Source organism: Festucalex cinctus, chromosome 2 (genome assembly GCF_051991245.1).
Source record: "Festucalex cinctus isolate MCC-2025b chromosome 2, RoL_Fcin_1.0, whole genome shotgun sequence".
Taxonomy (NCBI): Eukaryota; Metazoa; Chordata; class Actinopteri; order Syngnathiformes; family Syngnathidae; genus Festucalex; species Festucalex cinctus.
The window spans coordinates 27,185,009-27,208,532 of NC_135412.1; the positions used below are offsets into that span (position 1 = coordinate 27,185,009).

General features: G+C 38.8%; 1 protein-coding gene across 4 annotated transcripts in view; it reads left to right on the top strand.

Moving 5' to 3' along the window:
* plekhg5b (pleckstrin homology domain containing, family G (with RhoGef domain) member 5b) overlaps positions 1-23,524 on the top strand; it is a 78,405-nt gene that overhangs the window by 27,589 nt on the left and 27,292 nt on the right. The window contains exons 1-2 of one of the 4 annotated variants that reach the window (XM_077514081.1): positions 7,881-7,898; positions 7,986-8,018. The exons of 1 other annotated variant lie outside the window; for it this stretch is intronic. In XM_077514081.1, coding sequence (XP_077370207.1) covers positions 8,016-8,018 — 3 coding nt within the window. In that variant the 5' untranslated portion in view covers positions 7,881-7,898; positions 7,986-8,015. Of the gene's footprint in view, positions 1-7,880; positions 7,899-7,985; positions 8,019-8,456; positions 8,508-19,814; positions 20,185-23,524 lie in introns of those variants that run through there. 2 more of the 4 variants (XM_077514080.1, XM_077514083.1) reach the window with 2 other exon arrangements.

The window sequence follows — 23,524 nt, forward strand, 5'->3', positions numbered from 1 at the left end:
TTCTTTTTCGTTCAGAAATCAAAGTACATTTTCCAAGGAGAGTTTTAGATACATTTTACTAGTTTATTTTAAAAAGACCTACTCAAGCGTCAAGGAACACACTCATAGCCTCCAGATTGGGAGATAGCCACTCTACCCCCTGAGCTATGCTACTCTTGCTGTTTGCCACTATAATGCATTTCTGGAGGTGTGTCTGAAATGAGACAAAAAATGGCTCTGGGTTGTACGAGGAGTTCACTTGACAACAGGAATATACTAACACATCAGGAGGTAGAGTGGCTATCACTCAACTACTGGGTGAAAAATAAATCCTAGTTTTTTTCAAGTAAATGTTACTCATTGTTCACTCACAGTGTGCGTTATTCCTTCCTTTAATAGCAGGCTACCGTTTACCCAGTCCTGTTAGTGTTATCCATTTTGCATGTCCGTTTGAATGGAGAATGGAATTTATTGTTCACAATGATCAGTTTTCGCCATCAGAAGTTGTTAATGACATCTCCTATTGGGTTACTTCGTTAACTTTGTTTTATGAAACCACATTAGCCAGTGTGTGTTATTCTGTTTGAGACTTTGTCATAAAAATCAATATCATAATTACATTTGAAATCACTGGTGGTGTAATGGTGGTACATTTGCTTTCAGTTCAGTTCCCACTCTTCAACAGTCGGATGGGACAAATAATCACTTTTCTAGATTTGGAGAGACTTGTGAGGGATGGGAGAACAGCATTGATTGACAGATGACTGAAATTGCAGCTTTACGATCATGTGACCAGTACAAACTCCCACGGTGCATCAAACACTAACAGTCATCAATACTCATTTGCGGAGATTTGTAGATGGAGTGAGTAAACCAAAACTGCAATAACTAGCAATCCCCTCCCCTGTTGATGTCCTCATCAGATTAAGCAACACTAAACTCCATCTCCAAGGTCAGGCCGTGGTCTCAAGCTGCCGTGCTTCTTTTAGGCGGTTTAAAAGGGGTGTCGGGCCTCTTGTGTCTGGCCACTGGACCGTTTAATGAATTAGTGCTTTGAAGCTGCCAGTTTTGACAATGGGAGTCTGGCCAGAAGAGGGAGGGAGACGGACACGGTGCCTGCTCGGTGCCTGCTTGTTTTGGTTGCCCTGCTCTCCCTCTTGCTACCTCTTCAGTCTTCACCCTAGCATCATGTGGAGTTTCCCTTTTTCAATTGAGTAGTCCTCTCTGTGGAGACACAAGTAAGAGAAAAAGTGGAGAATGAAGGGTGTTGTGTATAGACCTTTTCTCCATGGTAACAGATAACAGAACATCCCTCATTGGCACTTCCTTCCTATTAAAGATTTGTCCGAGAGTAGAGTTGTCAGATTCGAGAAAGGCTAGATTTGTTTTTCAGGCAGAGTTTCTGTCACTTTACTACTCTGTTACTCTTTCTTATACTTGTTTTCATGGCGTGACTCGCATTGCCGTGGGCCTGTGACGATGTGATATTCCCCCAATGTCACAATTCTAATGTTCCTCATGAATTTATGACATTGGAGGTGTGAGGTAAAAGCAGGAAGACACCCCCTCATGTTTGATCTGGCATTCCTGGGCTTTGACAAAAGGATTTATTATCTGATCTTGTACTTTTCTAATCACTTGGTCTTCATATAGTTATTTTTGTATCAGTTCAATCCTTAAACAGCAGAGAGTTAAAGTTATGGTCACTCGGCTGCATACAGCCCTGCCACTGTGGGCAAATTCTATCTTTTACTCCTCTCACTCCATGAACAGATTTCCCCCTTTTTACAGAGCTTGTCCACACAACAAAAAAGATTTTGTTGTTGTGGTTTTAAACAAATTTCAAACACTCTGCCTCTTGACCACATGCAAATGTTGTTTGAAGTCAGAGAAAGCTTTGACAAACTCGGATCAGGGTTGAGACCAAAATTTTGTTTTCACCTAGTAAGCAATTTTGTGTTTGTCCCTCTGTGTTCGTTAGCAGGCCCTTAACCTGGCTTGCAGAAGTTGGTGTTGCTTAACAAAAAGGCTGTAACATTTAAAAATACATAGCAATGCAGTGTAAAACTGAAAATACATACAATATTAATAGGCTACATAAAACCTGTTAGTTGGCTACTTCCTGGTTAATTGGGGTGACAAATTCTTGGACAAGATTGTAGAATTTGCATCCCAAAGGATGGTTAAAATCTCATAGTGTCTCAAATACTGTTTTGTGCCTTTTCTGGAAAATGACTATATTTCATCAAATAGTGACTTCAACTTCTACTTGTATGATGCAATGCCTTAATTGCTGGGTGTGTCATCCACTTAAACCAGTGGTGCCCAAACTCGGTTTTCGAGGGCTGGAGTGCTGCAGGTTTTGGATGTTTCTCGTCTCCAACACACCTGAAGCTCATCGGCAAGCTCTGCATAAGCCTGATAACGATCCTGTTCATTGGAACAGGTGCGTTGGAGCAGGGAAAGCAGTAATTGTGCATCAACATTCAAATTAAATTCTGTCTTTGTAACGATTGGGGAAAGGGGGAAGTGATGTATGCCATAAAATATTCAGCACATTTGTAATTTTTTGTGTGTGGCAGTATTCCTACCATCCTCCTCAAAGTTGCTTAGTGTCAGTAAAAATGATACTGAGTACAGACCCCCTCAGGCGATGCAAAGGTACCATTCAACTACTTTTAAGTCAATGTCTCATCAGAAGAGTTATTTTATTATGGTTGAAAAGGTCCTTAGTGCTACTTTAACTTACAATTGAATTGGATATAGTCTATCTATATATATATATATATATATATATATATATATATATATATATATATATATATATATATATATATATATATATATATATATATATATTTTTTATTATTATTATTATTATTATTATTATTTTTAATGTTGGTGATTTGTAAAAGGATGTGCGACAGGCACTAACAATTAACCTCTCCCTGTTTCAACAAGCTGTATGTACCCAAACAGAGCTGACTTTGTTTACTGGCACAATTATTTACTGCGATTAAGCGCAAGTTCCCCTCGTTGGTACCTTGTTGTTATCATCGGCTCATCGCCTTCGCTAATTGTGCTGCCACGTGTTTTCAAGATATTTTGTTGTCGATTGGGATTATTTTGCTGTGGGTTACTGTAAATCCAGGAGATTAAAAACCTCCTGCAGGGTGTTTTGGCTGCAATACAGTTCAGTTTAACCTCGAGTTTATGCAGTCCTCTCTAGATTTGCGGCAGTTTATGCTTGGTGCTTGCTAGTCACAGCTTGCTAGTCTTTGCCCCTCCCACCTCTGTCCTGTAAGCCTTGAACGGGACAGGACCAGACAAGACAAGTGTAAGGTTTGGCTTGCTATGGAAACAGGCCCTTCCCTCCAAACAGCTGGAGCCCAAGACTCTCTATGTTGTCACTCTCACCTCTTTGCGCCACGATGTGGATAGTCTAATTTTCGCCCTTTCTCACCTTCTCTTGTTTCAGATTGGTTTTTAGCCCTTCTGACACTGCTGCTGAAAATCTCACCTAACTAGCGCTGACATGCTGATGTGCTAAAGGGGTTCAATATACACAACCATTAAGTTACATGCCCCCCCTTATGTGTCAAGGCTTGTAAAGTATTAGGCATCATTTAATGCTTCTCTATCCTGACGTCACTGGTTGCCCAGCTCCACCTTTTTCCAAATTCAACTGCATAATTTACTATGGAGGGAACTTCTTCCATGTCATATTCACAAGACATTTACACAACACAATTTACAAATTTAGCATTGTTTTGACTTCTTTTATATGAAAGGGGTGTTTTTCATCATGAAAAGACAAACATTGATTGATTGATAACAACACTGTAAATATTGAAAGTGATTCTATTGTAAATAGAAGACATGCACCACAGGGAAATAAAAACTGTCCATTCGGAGACCTATATTCAGGCATTTTCAAACTCAGATGTTACAACAACAAACAGCCAACACAACACTGTTTTAAATCAATGTTCAGTTAAAAACAGTCATACAAAGTATCCTAATTCTAATTTTCCCGTTTTGAGATTAATGCTGTTATTTGAAATGTCAATTGCACTTCATTGTCCCAAACAAGTCAACTCTGCTTGTTTTGCCTATTTAAAGAAGATAAAACAAAATGAATGTAACACTGGAAAAAAAGTCTTAGAGCCGTCGGCATGCACCAACAGGCTTTCCATGACACTCACACACTTTGTCAGCCGCACACTAATCACAGTTTTCTGCCAGTTAGTACTTTTCCAGCCATTGATGATGCTATGACACTGCAGCACAAATTACTCTGCCATTATGACGCATACAGAAGGAGCACCGGGAAATTTTTATGTTCCAAATTTTAAAATAGGGTTTTTTCAGAAACTAGTGGTCTGCCTTGGGTTGAGACGATGACCCAGTTTGAGAGTCAATGTTGTTTTCCCTTTGAAATCAATATATTGCAAAAATAAAATAAGAAACTTTACTGAGATTTGTGCTGTCAATGTATTTTGAACAGTCAATAATAGCCAACCTCTGGTTCATGACAAGTTGACACAGTGGTAGTGGTTCAATGGTAGAGTGACCGTCTCCAAACCCAGAGGTTGTGGGTTCGATTCATGCCACTGTGACCGAAGTATCCTTGAGCAAGATACTGAACCCCCAATTGCTCCTGAAGCTGCATCATCAGTAAGTGAATGAGTAGTTGAATGTAAAGCGCTTTGAGGACCTTGTAAGGGGGAAAAGCGCAATATAAATTAAGTACCATTTATTTGCAACCCAGTTTAAACAAGAGCTCTTTACAATTCATTGGTTTTAAAAACAGTTGTTACCAATAAACTGGTAGGATGAAATTACAACACAGTCCTGTTTAATCAAGTTCCATGTTGTCCATATAATGTGACAATGTGCTGGCAGAAAAAAATCTGATGGTCGTTCCATTTTGAGTCCACATAGTACCTGTGATGATTTACAGTTATATTTAACCTTATGCCTCCACTGAAAATACTTTAGAAACTACAGTAAAACCGGATGTGAAATTGTTTCACTTTAAATATGATGTTAAAATGTTACATAAACTTTTTGGTTTATCGCTGTTGACCAGCTAATGCTGTCCTAACAACGGGAATATTTGGCTGGCTAACGCCTCGCTGTTGGCCGGCTAGCGCTACGCTACACAAACAAAGGGGAGTTTTTATATTGGGATGCCAGACCTGAGAGACAAACTAGCTTAGCATAGCTAGGATGAGACAAGTAGCAACGTAGCTGGATTTAAACTGGGACCATAGAGATAAAACATCATTTGTCCTCCATTGGCCAAGGTACGGTGTGGGATTGTGGCAGTTAAAGTAAGTTATTTTAAGATAAAAAGGTTAACCTTTCCATGTGTTGATACTCTGTCAACGCACCATTGTGTGCTACACTTTGATATGTTTGAATGCAATACTGAAGTATTATGGCTTGGATTCATCAATTGTTGGACCATGACGTGTTTTTCAGCAACAGTACATTGAGTAACACATTTGAATTGAGTCGGTCATTCTGCTGTGGCCTATGCGAAATTGCGAATAGCAAATGCGGATCTTTGTTGTGAGTCCAAGCTCTAGAAGTTAGTGTTTATGGATTTCTCGGATTGTGGTGCTACTTACAGTCGGGACTTCAGGGATGTTGATGTTCACCTATGTTTAGTTATGGCCTCACGTCACACTCCTGGACCATGTTTTCTGAGAACAACCCCATACTACTTGAAACATTGTCCTTGAGGTAAAGTTTTTCTAATTCCGAAAGTTTGATCCTGGAATTAACTATTTCTGACATCAACCAGCATCCTGGAGCAACTTTTCCACTGTGCAATTTGTCTTGACTGGGAAATGCAAACACAAATGACGCTCATTCATCCACTCAAGAGCATCCCAGTCAGGATTCAGAAAGAATTGCAACAGATAGGGAATAACAGGAAGAGGCTACCTGACTGATCTTTCAATGAAATTGTTCCTTGTATGGGCCCTATAGTCGCGGTTCAGAGACTTAAGAGAAGGCCACAAGTGAGGAGGGGTTAAGATAAGTCCTTTAAACGAGCCTACAATCATATTTTGCTGATGTAAAATGCATCTTAATAAAATGTTAAATCTGCATGGCTTAGCTGGAGAGACATTGCAAAGCATTTGCAAAAACGTAGTGTGTGATTATGGTTGCCCAATTTGAGCACTCTTTCTCTCCAAATTTGAAGCCAACCAAGCAACGGGCCAAGAATATGTGGAAACGTACAGCAGTATCTCAGGGGAAATATTTGCTTTTAATCCTCACTGTGCGTCTGTGCTTAGTTTCTTATGCCGACGTGCTCATCCTCGTTATCCTCACACTACTGCTTTTCCGTTGTTTGCCCTTGCACTGCAGACTTCCCCGGAAGACTTGGTGGAATTCAAAGCTCCGAGTCGGCCAGGGGGTTAATGCCAAGGTCGGGGTCAGAGAGGCAAGCTCCCCACTACCCCCAACTATTCATTCCACCCCAACAATGACATTGCCAGTGGGGTCTAATCCTTCATGTTAATTGCATTGCTGCCCTCCCCTCTTTCAAGAGTAGCCTTCTCTAATTAAGACTGACAGCGGGGAACATGGATGAAACAGGTTGCTTTATTTTGAGCAACTGATGTGGGGGGGTTAGGCATTAAAGAGCCACCCGCTCCTTTACCCTATTGCAAACATGTGCCACCCCCTCCCACTTTTGCTTTGGGGGTGCCCCCTTGTTTTTGTGAGCTAGCTAATTGTGAGGGATTTAAATGCAGTCATGTCAGATTAGACTGAAAAACAAAAGAGTGGACTTAACTGTGCCGCACTTTATCTTGGAAGTCAGAACTGGAAGTTGGAATGACATCATTCCCAAATCAACATTTTCCCTGATTTAATTTAATGTGTGAATGTTGAACCTGCTCCATGTGGAAAATGCCTTGTTTTGTTTTATTATTTTTCGAATTGGAATTAGTCCACCACTTTTTTTTTCTTTTTTTTTTTTCTTTTTTTTCCCCACAGCGGTCATTTTTACATTTAAACAGCAATGATTCCTGTATGGTAGGGTCAAAACAAAACCAGATAGTAATTCTATTACTTCAATATTCCATCATTTGTATATTTAACGACGATCCCTGTTTCCTGCTCGGCACGGTGAAAACCAGATAGTAATTCTACTTCCATGTTCCAAACTTGCTGCAGTGAAACCAAAAGTCAAGCATGGACTCAAATGGGTTACACTGCCTTAACTGCTAGTGAGCAGGATGTTTTGTGTTACCAAATATGGTTTCTTGTGCAATAAGTGATAAAAGCAATAACGGGAAGCCTCCAGGTATTATTGTGACAGTGCAATGCACTTTTCGGGTTTTGACCTGCAAGACCATTACAGATGTCAACAAGCTGTTTTTATTACTTTTCTCCTTGATATTTTCAGTTCATAATTCTGTCTAAATATGATTTAAGTCCATTCTGACCTTTGTGACAACTAAATGCCAGATTTTTCCACCTTGTATGACAAAGGTGTTAGTTTCCCAGTTCCCATCCTTTTCCAAGTTATAGTATACCTTCAGAGTTGAAAATGAAATGAAAACGCCTGACACTAAAACGATCACCAGTAAAAAGACATATTCCCATCTAAAGTGACAATGTGATGTGGATCAGCCAGAAACATGAGGGAGGAAAAGGGGAGTTGATGTGAGTCAGCTAGGATGTGTGTAAGCTTTTGTGGGTGTGATTGGGAAGGGAAGGTGGGCGGGGCCTGTGGCTTTCTGCCTGTGAGGTTACTGTGTGGGGCTGTCAGACTGCTGTCATAAACAAAGTGAAGTAGTGAACACATCCACTGTCATCCTTTGTGGATCAGCAATATCATACAAGCCAGAAAGTGACTGGAACGTTTTTCACGCATCAGAGCAAGTTTGACCCAGGTCGGAACTAGAACTTTGACCTTCATTGTGTCCTATTGGACCTTGTCAATATTGATTTTTGTATTCTTCCAACTGAAACTCCAAAAGCTTGTATTCCCTGGGAAGGTGCCGTTTTCTATGGTAGGTAACAATTAAATACGTACTTAACTTGTATTGTCGTATGACTTTTACTGTTTATTAAGTTTCCATTCATTCCTGGTCAAAGTGGAGGCAGGTGTGTGACATTAGAATTGGCAACTTTGGCAACAATGGCAGCTTTTGTTTTTCCCATGTCTTGAGTGGAACAGCACTTTGTCTGTTTTTCTTCCCAAGTGTGTGTATTTCACATCTGCTTCTTATATCAACACACCAGCCTCCCTAGCTGGCACACGCCAACCTTCTCCTAAACAGTAAAAAAGTTTCAAACAAATCCTCCTCTGTGTCAAATTTGGAACAGCTCTTCTCCAAATCAGCAGTCAGTGTTAGGATTTAAATATTCCTGGACCTTTTGCACCATCCCCCCTTTGTTCTATCTGTGTGTCTGCCCTCAAGCTATGGATAGAATGGCCACTCATGCAACAGACTGTGCGAGCTGCTACTACTACATTTGTCTTTGAGCCCCAGCTGCAGGTGAGTGGCACTTAACCCGCCGACGTGGTTTGGAAGGTCGAGGCTCAGTTCTTGAGATTGGAGGATTTTAATGTCAGGAACCATTTTTAAGTGTTTCCTTTTTGTGTGTGTGTGATTTAAAAAAAAAAAAAAGAAAAAGAAAAAAAAGACAGTTTAATGATCGAGAGTTTATAAATTGCGTTTAAACCAAACATGTTTATATTTTGCTTCAACATTGAGGAAGTTTATGTTGTGGAACTACAGTCTGTCAAATAGGAGAGCTGCCTAAGTGGAGGTTATAGTTTTCTGAGTTGAGAAGATTACTGCAAGTTCAAACAGATCTTTTGCCACAGCATGTCATAAAAGTGTTGCGGTGCTCCCTGTAGGAATGTTCTGGAAACAGTCATATAATTTCAATTTAAAATGATTCTCTGGTGAGGGTTGTTTTGATTATGAAATGTAAATAATCTTTTTGTGCTGTGCTGGAGATGCATAGGAGAGGTGTTGTCTTGTAGATGTTATCTCTACAGCCAGAGGAGACACTAAAAATATAGTGGTACCTTGATGTATGAACAATATCGTTACGAACAAAATATCTGAAGAAATATTGTCTCGTATCATCCATTGTCTATTTCATTGGGGCGGCATGGCTCAGTGGTAGTTTGGTCGTCTCCCGTCTGTGAGGTTGTGGGTTCGATCCTCACCCCTGGTGACCATGTTGACGTGAGCAAGACGCTGAACCTCGATTTGCTCCCAGTGGACCTTGCAGTGCCCTGCGTGGCAACAGTCAACCATTGGTGTGAGAATGTGAGGCATTGTGAAGCGCTTTGGGCACCATATGGTGTCGTTAAAATACTAGATAAAAACTAGTCAATTTACCATTATCCTTTGGTTGATGAATCATCTTGGCATCAACGCAGAAGTTTCAGTTGTGCTTTTTCTTGCACCGCGTGCACATACTTCAATGCGACACATAGGAGTTATCTTTGTTTCTTGCTCCAAAAAAAATTAAAATTGATGGCGATAATGTTATTAGCAAGCCTAATTGTAAAAAGATGTTAGCTCAATATGAAAATGGTGTTATGATCTCACTGTGCAGTTGTTTGGCGAATGCTTCCATTTGATTTGTTCTATTAAAAATAAAGAGGAAATGAAGGCAGCTGATGTGGGATTTACTGTTTTGACGAAGCAAAATTAACTCATAAAGGTTGGAAAATTGTTGTCTGCGACTGTGAGGATTTATTAATAACTCATTGGTGAGAGGGTTACTGTTTTGCAATAGTTATCTGCGCGTATGTAGCTTCTTTATTTTGAAAAGGCTATGGTGTTTCTCAGGTATTTCCTAGCGTAAGACTAATGCTGAGTTCTCACCAAAAGCGAGAGAAGGCATTTCGAAGAAGAAGAAGAAGTTGGCGGTGTTTAAACTGTTTTTTTTTTTGTTTTTTTTTACTAAATTAAAGTAGCCAACTAGATGTCATCTGTCCCTTTAGAAAATAGGTACATGTAATTACAAGTCTTACTTGTATTGATGATAGTCCCGACATGCAGCTCATGTTTCGGATTAACCTTTTTTTTTTTTTTTTTTTTTTTTTTAAATGCATTTTGAAAGCAAAGTTTTCCATTTCCCAATCTGGGAAAATACTATTCTGTCATCATGCATCACTGAGCAGATGATTATTGCATTACAGAAGCAGGACTTCATTTCATCCCAGACAATGACTCACAAGAAGGTATACTATAAATATGAGCCTCATTTGTTGAATCTGTTTGTTTGTTTTTTATACAGTGTATATATATATATATATATATATATATATATATATATATATATATATATATATATATATTGCACAACATTGTAGTTAGGTGGACTGCATGCTGATAGAATAGTGACACACAAAGCTGTCAGTTAATTGACCAGTGGTTGGCCTGGAGCTCTTAGTTGTTCCAGAATCTTAATTATTCATCATAGCATGTTAGACAGTTGTACTGCAACTTTCCAAATTGGTGTAATTTACCAAGATGACTGTCCCTGTCTAGTGAGCATGAGATTATTCACAGGATTGGCTGCCCTCTCTGCTTTCCACACCTTTGAAGATTTTGGATCTGAAATATTTAACGTTTGACTCCCCCTTTTTTTATGAAATTTCTATCCATCCATCCATCCATCCATCCATCCAGCCATCCATCCATCCATCCATCCACTGAACAGCCTATCTGTGACTTTTGAATATAGGGGCGAACCCAAAAGCATGTGTGCTCTTATATATAACACCATTTAATTTAAAGAAAAACAAAAAACAGACTAGGTACTGGGATAATGAAAAATAAACAATGCCCAAAATAAGGTACAAAGTACAAACAAAAAAACAGGCATAAACATATACCAAAAGTAAGCAGACACAACTCCAAAGAGCAGGAAAAACGGCATAAGAAAGACAATAAAACAACAAGGACTGAAAGAAAGCAGAGAGCTACATATCAACTGACAAGATGAGAGACACCTGGACAAGACACAAGTGGCGCAGGGAGCTGATTGGATAACACAAGGGACCGGGTTGACAAGCACAGGTGAACACAATAACCTAACGAGAGACAGGACACAAGTAAAAAATGACAAAACTAAAACTGACCAAAACCAAAACTCAACAAAATCCCAGATCATGACATTATCCTCATTGGGGTCTCAGATTTGGATAATCAATCAGGAGGGTCATCTTTAGAGCAGGGGTCACAAACATAGTGCATGCGGCAACAGGTAACACCCAAGGACCACATAAGTAGCCTGCATTCTTATTCTAAAAACAGCTGTGGTGGGACATTGTGATTTACTGGAATGTTGTAGAAGTGATTATTTCAAAATGTGGACACTCGCAGTAGTGTTGCATATTCATATTTGTTTCCCACCTTATGAAACAATTGTTGATAATTCCTGTTAAATATCATTGTGATCAGGGTTTTCATGTTGATTAAATATAATTATTAATAATGTAATTAAAAGTAATGAATGCTGTAATGCTGTGAATTGCCTCATACCTCGCGATTCGATCCGTTTCACAATTCGATTCGATACCGATTAATCCCGATACAAATCTGTCAGTTATTGCAATTTTTTTTATTCTTACTCAAATTTAAGGAAAATATTAATCAGTAAACTTGTACACTGTAATACTTTTATGAAAATGTGTTTATCTGAAACTTCAGGCTCATAACTGTGAGCCACTGTATTTAACAAACAGGCTGCAGTCTGTTTCATGTTTGAACAGATTAAACTAAAAATATTAAGGTTTAATGTTCCATTAATATAGCATTCTTCCATGCTTAAATTGTGAACACTATACCTAAGTCAGGTGTTTTGAATATTTTCATAAAAAAAATATTTAAACATCGATCGGCCGCATATTGACTCGATACGAGGATTGTGCACTGTAATATCGCGATATATCGCCGAACTGAATTTTTTTTTTTTTTTTTTTTTTTTTTTTTTTTTTTTTTTTTAACACCCCTACAAATTTGTCTGTAATCAGTATGACTGACTTTAGTCAGCAAAAGAGAAACTGGGCTCAAAATCAAAAGGACATCTTGGATATCTGCTGTATTTATGTACTGTGCTTTATCAACTGCATCATCTTTTCAACTTCCTTCATGTACTGGATGAAATAGGCTGGAATGATCTTTTGATGGCAGGTTGCCATTGGCTAAAATCCTGGTTCAAATCTGATATCATTGATTCAATTTTCCACCCATTTAAATTCATAAACCCAAGCACGCACGTATGGAGGACCAAAACTGCCAAAATTCAAAATAAATAAATGATTAAATAAATAAATGACTAAATAAATAGATAAATAGTGACTAAATAAATAGATAAATAAATGACTAAATAAATAAATGACTACATAATTAAATAAATGTCTAAATAAATGAATAAATAACTGTATAAATAAATAAATAAATGTCTAAATAAATAAATGACGAAAAGTGAAAATAAAAAAAACGGATTTATTTCCATTCATATTTTTTTTTTTTAGATATAATTTTGGAAATATATTTTTTTATATTCATTTTTATTTTCACTTTTAGACATTTATTTATTTATTTAGTCATTTATTTATTTCGAATTTTGGCAGTTTTGGTCCTCCATACGCACGTACGTACGCATGCACACACAACACAGTCCATGTGATTTTCGTCTTTGGATTTAGGTGCACACAAACTATTTTAAGCCATGAAAATTGAGTGGCGTTTTTTTTTTTTTTTTTTTTTTTTTTTTTTTTGGTACATGCAGAAGCAATCTGACTTGTTTCCTTGCCGTGTTGGTCAATACTAATACTCATGCTACAATGCTCACCTTGTGTTTTAGTTTCTTTCTTTCTTTTTTTTATTTCTTCAGACAAATGTTTTCTTTCCAGTAAATAAAAGTAATAATCTCTTATCTTGCTGACAGTTTTGGCTATCACTTCAGCCTTCGTCAGAGCTCTGATTACTGGGGGGAAAACCAAAACATTGGCCTGTGGGGAGCTTTAGACACATACTTATACTCTATTGAGTGCTTTTAGTAAGTCACCAGTAGTGACTCACTACTGTATATATTCATAGCGATTTTGCAAGTGTAGTTCTTGGATTATTGCATGTTTTATTGTTTAGTTAACATTAAGTTTGACAGACAATTTCATGTCATGAAGCGCTAAGTGGGCTTCTATGGTTACGGACCGGTTATAGCCACCTGTTGTTTTGCCATCTAGGCCTACTTCACAGCCTGTGATTGATTCCAGGTAGACAGAGGTGAAATTGATGGCGTGGATTGGTTCGTGGGTGAAATGGAGCTGAATGGGCACATAATCAACAACTATTCTCACTTTCACACCTATGCACATTTTAGAGTATTCAATTAATCTAATTAATTAAAAATCTAATTCAGTAGCGCATACCTAAATGTCTCCCATGGTTACTGCAAATAAATGCTCCTGATTTCATAGTGGTCTTTGATGGTGATCATCTGTCGCTGCATTGAATATAATATGGATATACAGCGGAGCCATGGATTATAAACTTAATGAAAAATTAATTGTCAAAATCCTCTGGATTTTATTAGGGATGGCTCAATACCACTTTTTCATATCTGATACCAATACTGCAGCCTCGAGGATTGGCCAATACCGATCCTACACCTATACAATTGTTTGTCACTCTTAAAGTTGTTAATGTAATTTGCTTGATACTGACATCTAAAGCGACACGTTCACGGTACAACTATTCTGTTCCCCTAAAGAAAGAAGGAAAACACACTGATATCAATGAACGACTCTATTTTGAAATATTTTCATATATAGGTGTCTTTGTGAAGCATTGTATGCTACATACTGTAGTTTATTCTAATTGTACCATATGTTTATTTATTAGACTAAACCTAGCGCAATTACGCTAGGTTCGGACTGGACACGAAATATCGGGTAGCACTGTGTTGGTGTGTTGGTCTGACAGCATCAATAGGCGAGTAGGACTACATTTCCCATGATTCTTAGACACGAAAGTAGGAAGTAATTCTAATTCCGGTATGATGAAAATATAGATGCCTGTTAGCATGTCGTGCAACGTGAAGTTGAGGACAAGATTTGGTTTTGGTTTATGAATTGGATTGGGCTGGTTCTGTTAAAAAACAATCTGGTACCGATCCAGTCATTTTTAAGTCCATCCATCTATATTCAAGTATTTTATTATAGCTGAACATTGACACGTGGAACATACAAATTGTCTTTTATTTCTTCCGAATAAACTAAAGGTAGGTTAGTGGCCAGATTGTTTATGACGGCTGCTGTGTTATATTGTACACGTAAGCTAACATTAGTTTCTCACAGTCGTTTTGTTTTCACCTTGAAGGATCAAACACAAGTGCCTCTGTTTGAGTAGCTCCGCATGTGCGTGGTTACAATCAAGCTGTTTAATGTAAAGCAGGCGTGCAGACTGGCAGTCAGTCGTGTTGCATAAGCGCGCCCCTCTGGCGCATCTGCTTCACCCTGCTCAACACATGCTCACTTTATTTATTGATAATAAATAAGATATGGGCCTTGCTCTCCCTCCCCCGCTTTCATCTCAGTAATTCGTCACCGGGCGCCAATCTCCCACCAAGGTGAACCACAAATGTTCCCCCAGCAAACGTTTGTGAGGGCCCATCTTGTCTTATGTTTGTCTCCCAAGGGGACAATGCAGACTGTCTGGGAGACAAAAGTGGGGGAAAGTAACATTGAGCAGACACCCGTCAAAGGCTTGCCATGCAGACATTGACTTGAAGTTACTCTGTAAAGTTGTGCTCAGACAGTTTGTGCTGATGGATGTGGTGTCTACTCCAGTCAGTCAGACCATGTGTGAGCCTTCCACATATTTCGACTGGTGATCAGGAGACTAAAGCCCAGTTCACACGGCACGGTATTTTAACCCAACTTTTAACCCCAATGCACCGATATCCAAAAATAATCTTAACAGATATTCTTGCCATGTGTGGTGTGTTCAGACTGATCTCAGCCACTTGTAAGGATGTTTGGACCTCTCTGATCTCAAATTGGGGATATTCAACATGTTGGATTGTTTTGGCCCGACTTCTCATCATGTGTGGTGTGCCCGGAGGACACACAAGCATGCAGAGTGTTGACAGTGAGGCAAGGAAGGACAATGGGAAATCCAAAATCAAAACAATCATGGCGCGACAGAAAGTCAGTGCTTGCACTGTCTCCACTTCTTTGACAGACTTTTCTTTTATCTTTTTTTTTTCCTGCTAAAAACAATGCACAGATTATCGCCACCGGTCCGCCATGTTTGTTTACTCTGAAGTCACATTTAATCTCGAGAGACTTTTGGGAGACTTCCCATGTAACCTGGAAGTATTCATGAATCAAATAATTTTGTGTGTGATATTTTAAAGGGATTTTTGCCATTTTCAGCAATGAACAGTTCATATTTTGTCTAGAATTAATTTGATCACTTCATTATTTTCCATGTACCGTACAATGTTAGACCTTTTAAAAGCAAATTTTTCCACTCATCTGTTTTCCAGGTTTGGTCAAATGATGTTAGAAAACTGAGCCATGATTGGTCGTTACCGTTTTCTAAGCACGCGTGTTGTCATCTTGAGTCGACAGCAAGTGGCAAAATGTATTTTTAAATGTATTAATTGTACCTGAAAGTTCAAAAGTTATTGCAGTAATTATAGACAAAATATCTTCTTACAGCTGAAAATACCTAAACGAGCCAAGTATCCCTTCAATTGTGCTGTGTGCTTGCACACCACACTGTACGTTCAAGACTGTTATACCCATGATTATTCTCTTATCGATTATTTTTTTTATTTTTTTATTTGTATTTTTTTTTTTTGTAAAAAGGAAATATAAACAATATTATCATCCACTTTGTCTTAATTATCTGTAAACAAGATACATTTTAAAAAGTAACATGACCTTCCATACACAGGAAGAGGTCTTAAGAGTGCTAATGCCACGCCCAGGAGTGATCTCTAGCCGATATTTGTTTTTCCAGGAACACTGATAGAACCCACATGGAAACATCAGAGATACGGTTAAGCAACTAGTAAAAGACAAAATCAGCACTTTACAATAAATTACTGTATTTTCCGCACTATAAGGCGCACCTTCAATGAATGACATTTTAAAACTTTTTCCATATATAAAGCGCACCGCATTATAAGGCGCACTTTCAATGAATGACATATTTTTAAACTTTTTCCATATATACGGCGCTACAGTAGAGGCTGGGGTTACATTATGCATCCATTAGATGGTGCTGCGCTAAAGGGAATGTCAACAAAACGGTCAGATAGGTCAGTCAAACTTTATTAATAGATTACAAACCAGCTTTCTGACAACTCCATTCACTCTCAAAATGAAAAAACAGCTGTTTTATTATTTTCTCTGAGGTAAAGTATTAGTATTAGCTAGCAATCCAAGATGGCGGGATCTTCTGCGCATGCGCGTCACCGATCGTGCAGGGTCACCGATAGCGTCTTGACAGAGACCTGTTGCGGCTCAATATTGATCCATATATAAGGTGCACTGGATTATAAGGCGCATGGTCAGCTTTTGAAAAAAATTTAAGGCTTTTAGGTGCGCCTTATAGTGCGGATAATACGGTATATAAAACATTCCACCTGGTTTTATTTCATTCTAGACTCTTTCCCAACATAGGTAAAAAAAAAGAAAGAAAAGGCAGGGAACCATCACATTCCTCCATATTGTCCTTTATTTAATGGTGGTCTATGCAATCCCACTTGTACATTATATTTATTGTTCTATGTAGCCGACCTATAGTGTACCATATTTACGTCTCATTTATTGGTCTATGTGCCTCTAATGTACCATATTTACATCCTAAAGTTTATGGAGCAGAAACAAATGAGGCTCTGATTACTCACCTTGACTTCAACAGGAAGTATAGCCTGCGGTGCCCACCCCCTTCAAATCCCCCCACCTCAACCTCCCCCACTTGGACCGGACAGACACAAACATGCACACTGTGATGCGTGCTGTTACATAAGTGCAAGGTGTGCTGCCAGGACGGCCTGTTCTTTAAATTTGGAGGGAAAATGCTTATCAGTTTGTGACTGATACAAGCAATCATAGCTTTTAGCTCATCAAACCTACTTGGTGATTCTCCCTTTGGAACTCATGATGTTCGCAGCTGCATTTTGAAGTCTACAAAAACAATTTTGACTGGAAATGTACAAAAATGCATCCAAACTAATCAGAAGAAGCTCCATCATGCAACAAGATAATGACCCAAAACACACTAACAACATAAAGGACCTCAGGGCAAAAAAGTGGATGGTCTTGGATTGGCCAAGTCAATCTAAAGACCTTAACCCAATAGAGCATGCATTTTACCTTGTGAATAGGAGACTGAAGGACGAAACCCCCAGAAACAAATAAGAGCTCACAGAGGCTGCAGTGAAGGCCTGGAAAAGCAAGTCTATGGTAAAAGTTAAGTTAATGGGTCGCAGGCTTGATGCAGTTATTGCACGTACGTGTTATGCCACTTAAAGTTAATTTCATGATATCTGTTCCAATATGCTTGCTCATTTGAAAAGTGGGTGGCTTCAAACAAAAGTTGCTCTGTCCTGAGTTGTTCAAAACATCTAGATGAAATCAGTATGAAATAAAAACTGGAATTCTGTACTTGGGTCTGATACCCATCTTTTGATATTGTCACTATACAACAAAAACAAAGGAATTGGCTTTGCCATTTCAATACTTATGGAGGGAACGGTACAATATTGGCATATAAAATCAAATCAGACAAAGATCAAAGAGAGGAGGTTCTATCAAAATGGTCAAATGATCCATGTTAGCTTCTTTGTGATATGTTCTATGGAAATAGCTCACGTGGTGTTTGGGAGGATGAAAGGAATCATCCTGACTCACCTACTATGTCATTTTTTTGCACACTTGCATGTGTTTGTGTTATCACCATGTAATCATTGATGACACACACACAAATGCCTGCGGTGTCCGTATGCATACGTGGTAAAATGCCTTTAGTTTCAAAGAAAAAAAGTTTTTCGAACCACTGTCATACATGAAGTTGCGCGATGTGTCAAAGTACCTTTTGAGAGCTGCAGTCCAGAGAGTGTCACAGGGTTAACTATTTTGTGTGGTTTGTTTTTGTGGAAGTATAGAACAAGGTCAGCAACCGTTTGAAACTGAGGTACTTCTTGTGGAAGGAGCAATGCAAAGGGCTACCAGTTTGGGATAGGCAACATTTTGCCACTGGTACTAGAGCTAAAATCTGATTTATAAGGGAGCTTCAAACATGCTATCAAAGCTCGAGTTAAGTAAAACACAGAAGGAAACAACCATTCCAATGCACTTTAAGCCAACAGAACTACACAAACATGAAAACGCTCACAACTACTTGTAGCTATTTAGGCCAAATCTCATGTCCAGTTGTTCAAAGACTAGTGCCCATGTTCCTTAAAGGGATGTGCCTCTGAGACCACATTTTGCAAGCCTGTCACTAATTACTACCAATTATTATTTAGAGTGAGCGAGCAGCCTGGTAAGCGACGATAAGTGAGCAAGTGAGAGAGCAGCCTGGCGAGCAGGCGATAGCGGGAACAGCGAGTGGTTAGCAAGAACACGCTAGAGTTGCTAACGAGTGGCTAGCAAGAATGAGCTGGAGCAGCTAACAAGAGCGGCTAGCGGTAGACCAGAGAGTAAAGCAGAATGCGACAAGTGGCGGGAGCCCGAAATAACGCAACTCTGCGACGACCACCTGCAGGCCCCAGCTATGGAAGGTAAACGCCAGTCGACCCATTGGGTGAGGTTAACTAAGTTCATGAAATTCTTCTCCTTGGGGTACTGTAGCAGAAAAACGGCGATGAAGCATGTCAGCCTCCTGTAAAATGCGGGGCAACCTATGTAACATGATTGATAACTACACCTACGATTATATAAAAAAAATATATATATATGTACGTTGACGTAACTTTTTTTTGTGCATATTATTGAAATTAATAGTACGTTTTTACTTAAATTAGTCCACTACATGGCACTAAATCCTACACACTGACCCTTTAGACACACACACACACACACACACACACACACACACACACACACACACACACACACACACACACACACACATTTGTCTTTGTATCATTGTGGGGATTTCTCATTGACATACAGTAATGCCTTTCCCTAACCCTTTCCCTAACCACAACCATCAAAAATGATTGCCTTCCTTACCCCAACCTCAACCATAACCCAATTCAAACCTAAACTCTAAAACCAAGTCTTGACCCTCAAAAAGAGGTCTGAACTTGTGGGGACCACCAAAATGTCCAAAATAATTTACTTTGATTCCTGATAAAAACATATTAAATTTGTTGATTGTCTTAGACATTCCGTCAAGATAATGAAGTAAAAAAAATAAATAAATAAATAAATCTAATCCTTTTTAAGGGAAAACGGGTTGATGTGCAGTACAGTAAATCTTTTTAGACGCTGATACATTCACTGGGAGCTCCTCTAGTATCTTTCTAAAAATAACTTGTTCTCTCTCTGGGCCCAGCTCAGTCTGGCCCTTCCATTGTGAGCGTGGCTGGAAAGGAGAGGAAGGGAGGGGTTGTAGACATGAGAAAGGGAAGGGAGGAGGAGGTTCTTGCTCGTGGTGGGTCGAGCAGCTCTGTTTAATCTCTGTTGGACCGTCAGATGGTTTTGACAGAGCACAGGCACCAATTAGGCCTCAAGATTAGGCGAGAAACTCTTTCAAAAGCTTCTGGAGGAAAGTATTTCCTTTTTTTTTTTTTTTTTTCTCTTCCTGTGTGTGCTTTATATTTTCAGTGGAAATTCCTAGTCCTCGTCCCCTTTTCTATTCCTAACCCCAAAAGCCCTTCCGTCCCTTCCAAACTGCGATTATAGCTGGCTAGACATTGAGAGGAGGGGATTATTAATTAATGAAGTGGGGGTAGGTCGTTAGCAGCCTGACGAGGTGGCCAACTAGATGTTTGGCCAACGTGGATATGGAGCAGTGTCGCACTCACTAGTAGTACTCTAGCTTGGTCTTAAGCCCTTTTGCTGTGACGTCAACGGACTACTTCCTATTTAACAGGAAGTGGTATATCCTTCTTCCTGTTCAACCGGTTATGAAGTCATTGGCGTCACACTTGAGGATATGAGAATACTTTTGGGTATGTCTTTTTGTTTTTCTTTGTTAGCTCTTTAAGTCGCAGGTTAGTCGACATTAGCATAAAACAATATTTAGGTATTGTGGCGCAAACATTTCTATTACTCCTGTAGAGCTGTCAAAATGTATCAACAAGTAATCGATAATCAAATTAATCGACAACTATTTTAATAATTGAGTAATCGTTTGGGGCCATTATTTTATTTAAAATTGTCTAAATCTGATTTCTGCATGTCAACAGTAATTGTTCACTGATTTTTCTGTGGTCCTTCATGAAAGAAAATTCCGTGTTTAACCAAATTAAAACATTTGCAAACTTATGTTTTTACTTTGAAAAAGCAATGACCGAACCAGTAACATAGTAGATCAATTCCCCCCTTTTTTAATCACTATATACGAATACAAAGTATGAACTAACCACCAGTGACTGGTGAAGAAACGATAATCGTGGGGGGAATACACTTTAATGCAAAATTAAAATCTTCAGATTAGTCGATTAATTGATTGAATAAACGGTAGATTAATCGATTCTAAAAATATTCTATATTGACAGCGCGATACATCGTAAGATGTCAAAAACAGAGTTATAACAACAGGTGATAGTGAAAGAACCATGACAAAGGTCCATATTATTTTAATTTCAATTTCATTACCGTAATTTCCGGACTATCAGCAGTGACTTTTGTCACACGCTTTCAACCCTGCGGCTTATACAATGATGCGGCTAATTTATGTATTTTTTCTAACGGCCGCCAGGAGCGCTCGAGCAGAAAAGCTAAGAGTGAGACTCGTGGAATATATGTGTTGAGAAAGACTTAAGTTTAATGTAACTTTGCGCTTTGTGCATGAATAAAATTAGCATGAACAGACCCTCATCATGGAAAATACAAGAAGTCTCAGTCTCAGTGACTTTTATCGGTATGTTTTGTTTAACCAGCCCTGTTAGTGTTGTGTTACTACCGTATTGCTGCTGTGTTACTGCCGCGTCAACGGCACTGTTTGGAAAGAAAAGCTAAGGTATATTATCAAACCTTTGAAAACTCTTTCTGTGTCCCGTGACCCATCTTTCTTTGTAAATATTTAATTTTTCAATGTGGGCACATACGGCTTATAGTCAAGTGTGGCTTATGCATGTACAAAATGCATTTTCCTTTAGAAATGTACTGGGTGCTGCTTATAATCATTTGTTTATAGTCCGTAAATTACGGTACTTACAGTCATCTCTACAGCAAAACATTTTACCGGGGTCCCGCATTAAAGGAGAAGTCAGCCCAAACATTTTCTTCAATACTTGCCCTCCACTGAAAATGACAACAAAATAGCAACTGTGATGTCATTTTCAGTGGACAACAAGTGGCAAAATGGCCGCCCTGAGATGGATGTACAATATATGTGTGGATTTGGCTGGTTAACTCATATTCTACAAACACAATATGAATCAGAATACAGTTTTTAAAGACTAGGGATGTAACGATATCCAAACTTCACGAAACAATATCACGATATAAAGGTCACAATATGATAATTATTATTAATAATTATAAATAATAATTATAAATAATAATTATTAACTCATTCACTGCCTTTGACAAGTATACTTGTCAATTGTATTTTTTAGAGCGGTGCTAAATGGGGGCGAATCTGAGCATGCTCCACTGTAAATATCAAACTTGGAAACAACTTTACTGATGCCCAACCACCGGTAGATGACATCATTGCCCCATTTTATAGGAAATAAACACAGTTTCAGAGTCCATGGGAGAAATGGCTGTATTTTGGCAAACCTACATTTTTCTGCTGTCAATTATAAAAGAACGGGACGGGACAAAAAGTAGGGAGTCTATTCTGTTATTTGGTAGATTCGGTTTATATATAATTATTGAATGTAATATCACGCGAGTATTGGAAATGTAAACATTTTCTATAATGACTGGCAGTGAATGAGTTTTAATAATACTTAATATTGAGGCACTTGCTAATGTAAACACACATTGAGTTCCTCCACATATTGTCTCGGTTCACAAGCATATTACGTGCCCCTTCATCTGACCATTAGCATGGATTTTAAACATAGAAGGGCTAAAACATCCATCCATCCATCCATTTTCTTGACCGCTTATTCCTCACAAGGGTCGCGGGGGGTGCTGGCGCCTATCTCAGCTGGCTCTGGGCAGTAGGCGGGGAACACCCTGGACTGGTTGCCAACCAATCGCAGGGCACACAGAGACGAACAACCATCCACACTCACACGCACACCTAGGGACAATTCGGAGCTCCCAATTAACCTGCCATGCATGTCTTTGGAATGTGGGAGGAGACCGGAGTACCCGGAGAAGACCCACGCGGGCACGGGGAGAACATGCAAACTCCACCCAGGAAGGTCCGAGCCTGGACTCGAACCGGAGACCTCAGAACTGGGAAGCGGACGTGCTAACCACTCGACTACCGTGCCGCCAGGGCTAAAACATGCCTTGTGAAAATTAAACTGCACTAAAAAAAACTAGCCACCAGAGGGTGCTAGAACTACACAAATGAAAATCAACCTTACACAGATTTGCTGCTTTTAATATCGTGACATGACGACGATGATATATTGTGGCAGTTTTTATATCGCAATATCACGATATTGCCGTTATCGTTACATCCCTATTTTAGACTAGTGTGGGCACATTGAACCCATTATGGTAAATAATTTCAGGTTGACTTCCCTAATAAGCCTTCTTAGGTGAGCCATGTTGTGGTGGTCTTGCTAGAACCTGTGCTGGCCCGGTATATTCATTATATAATATGATAATAATACTACTACTAATAAAATAATGATACTATGTTTCAATTGTCATTTCACTGATACAATATTACTTATGTATACAATTTTTTTCAAATGAAATCTGATTATTTAACATTTTACATTTTCTGGCCTTTATATCTCATTGAAGCCACTCCTTGTGGAAATATTAAACCTGCTACACAAAGCTATTTGTGCATAAGCAGTAAGATCAATGATGATTGATCAATTTAAGTGGAATATACTTGAAGTAATGAATAATAAATATATTATAAGCAAGGAATGTGTTGATTTTGTCATGTTTATTTATGAAATTGGTACTGGCCCAGTCAGGCGAGCGTTATTGAACTTCAGGTAGTCATGTCATGGGTCTGGGCCACTTTTAATGTAGAACCCTATTTAAACATCACAAATTATCCTAAAAGTTTGGTGTCCGTTGTAAACAGTGCAACATTAGTAATGCATTTTACCTTTCCTGATAACTTGATTTGATTCAAATGTATTGCTGTAGAGCCGAATGATTGATTTCTTTCTCAAAGAGCAAGATCATTGCAGGAAG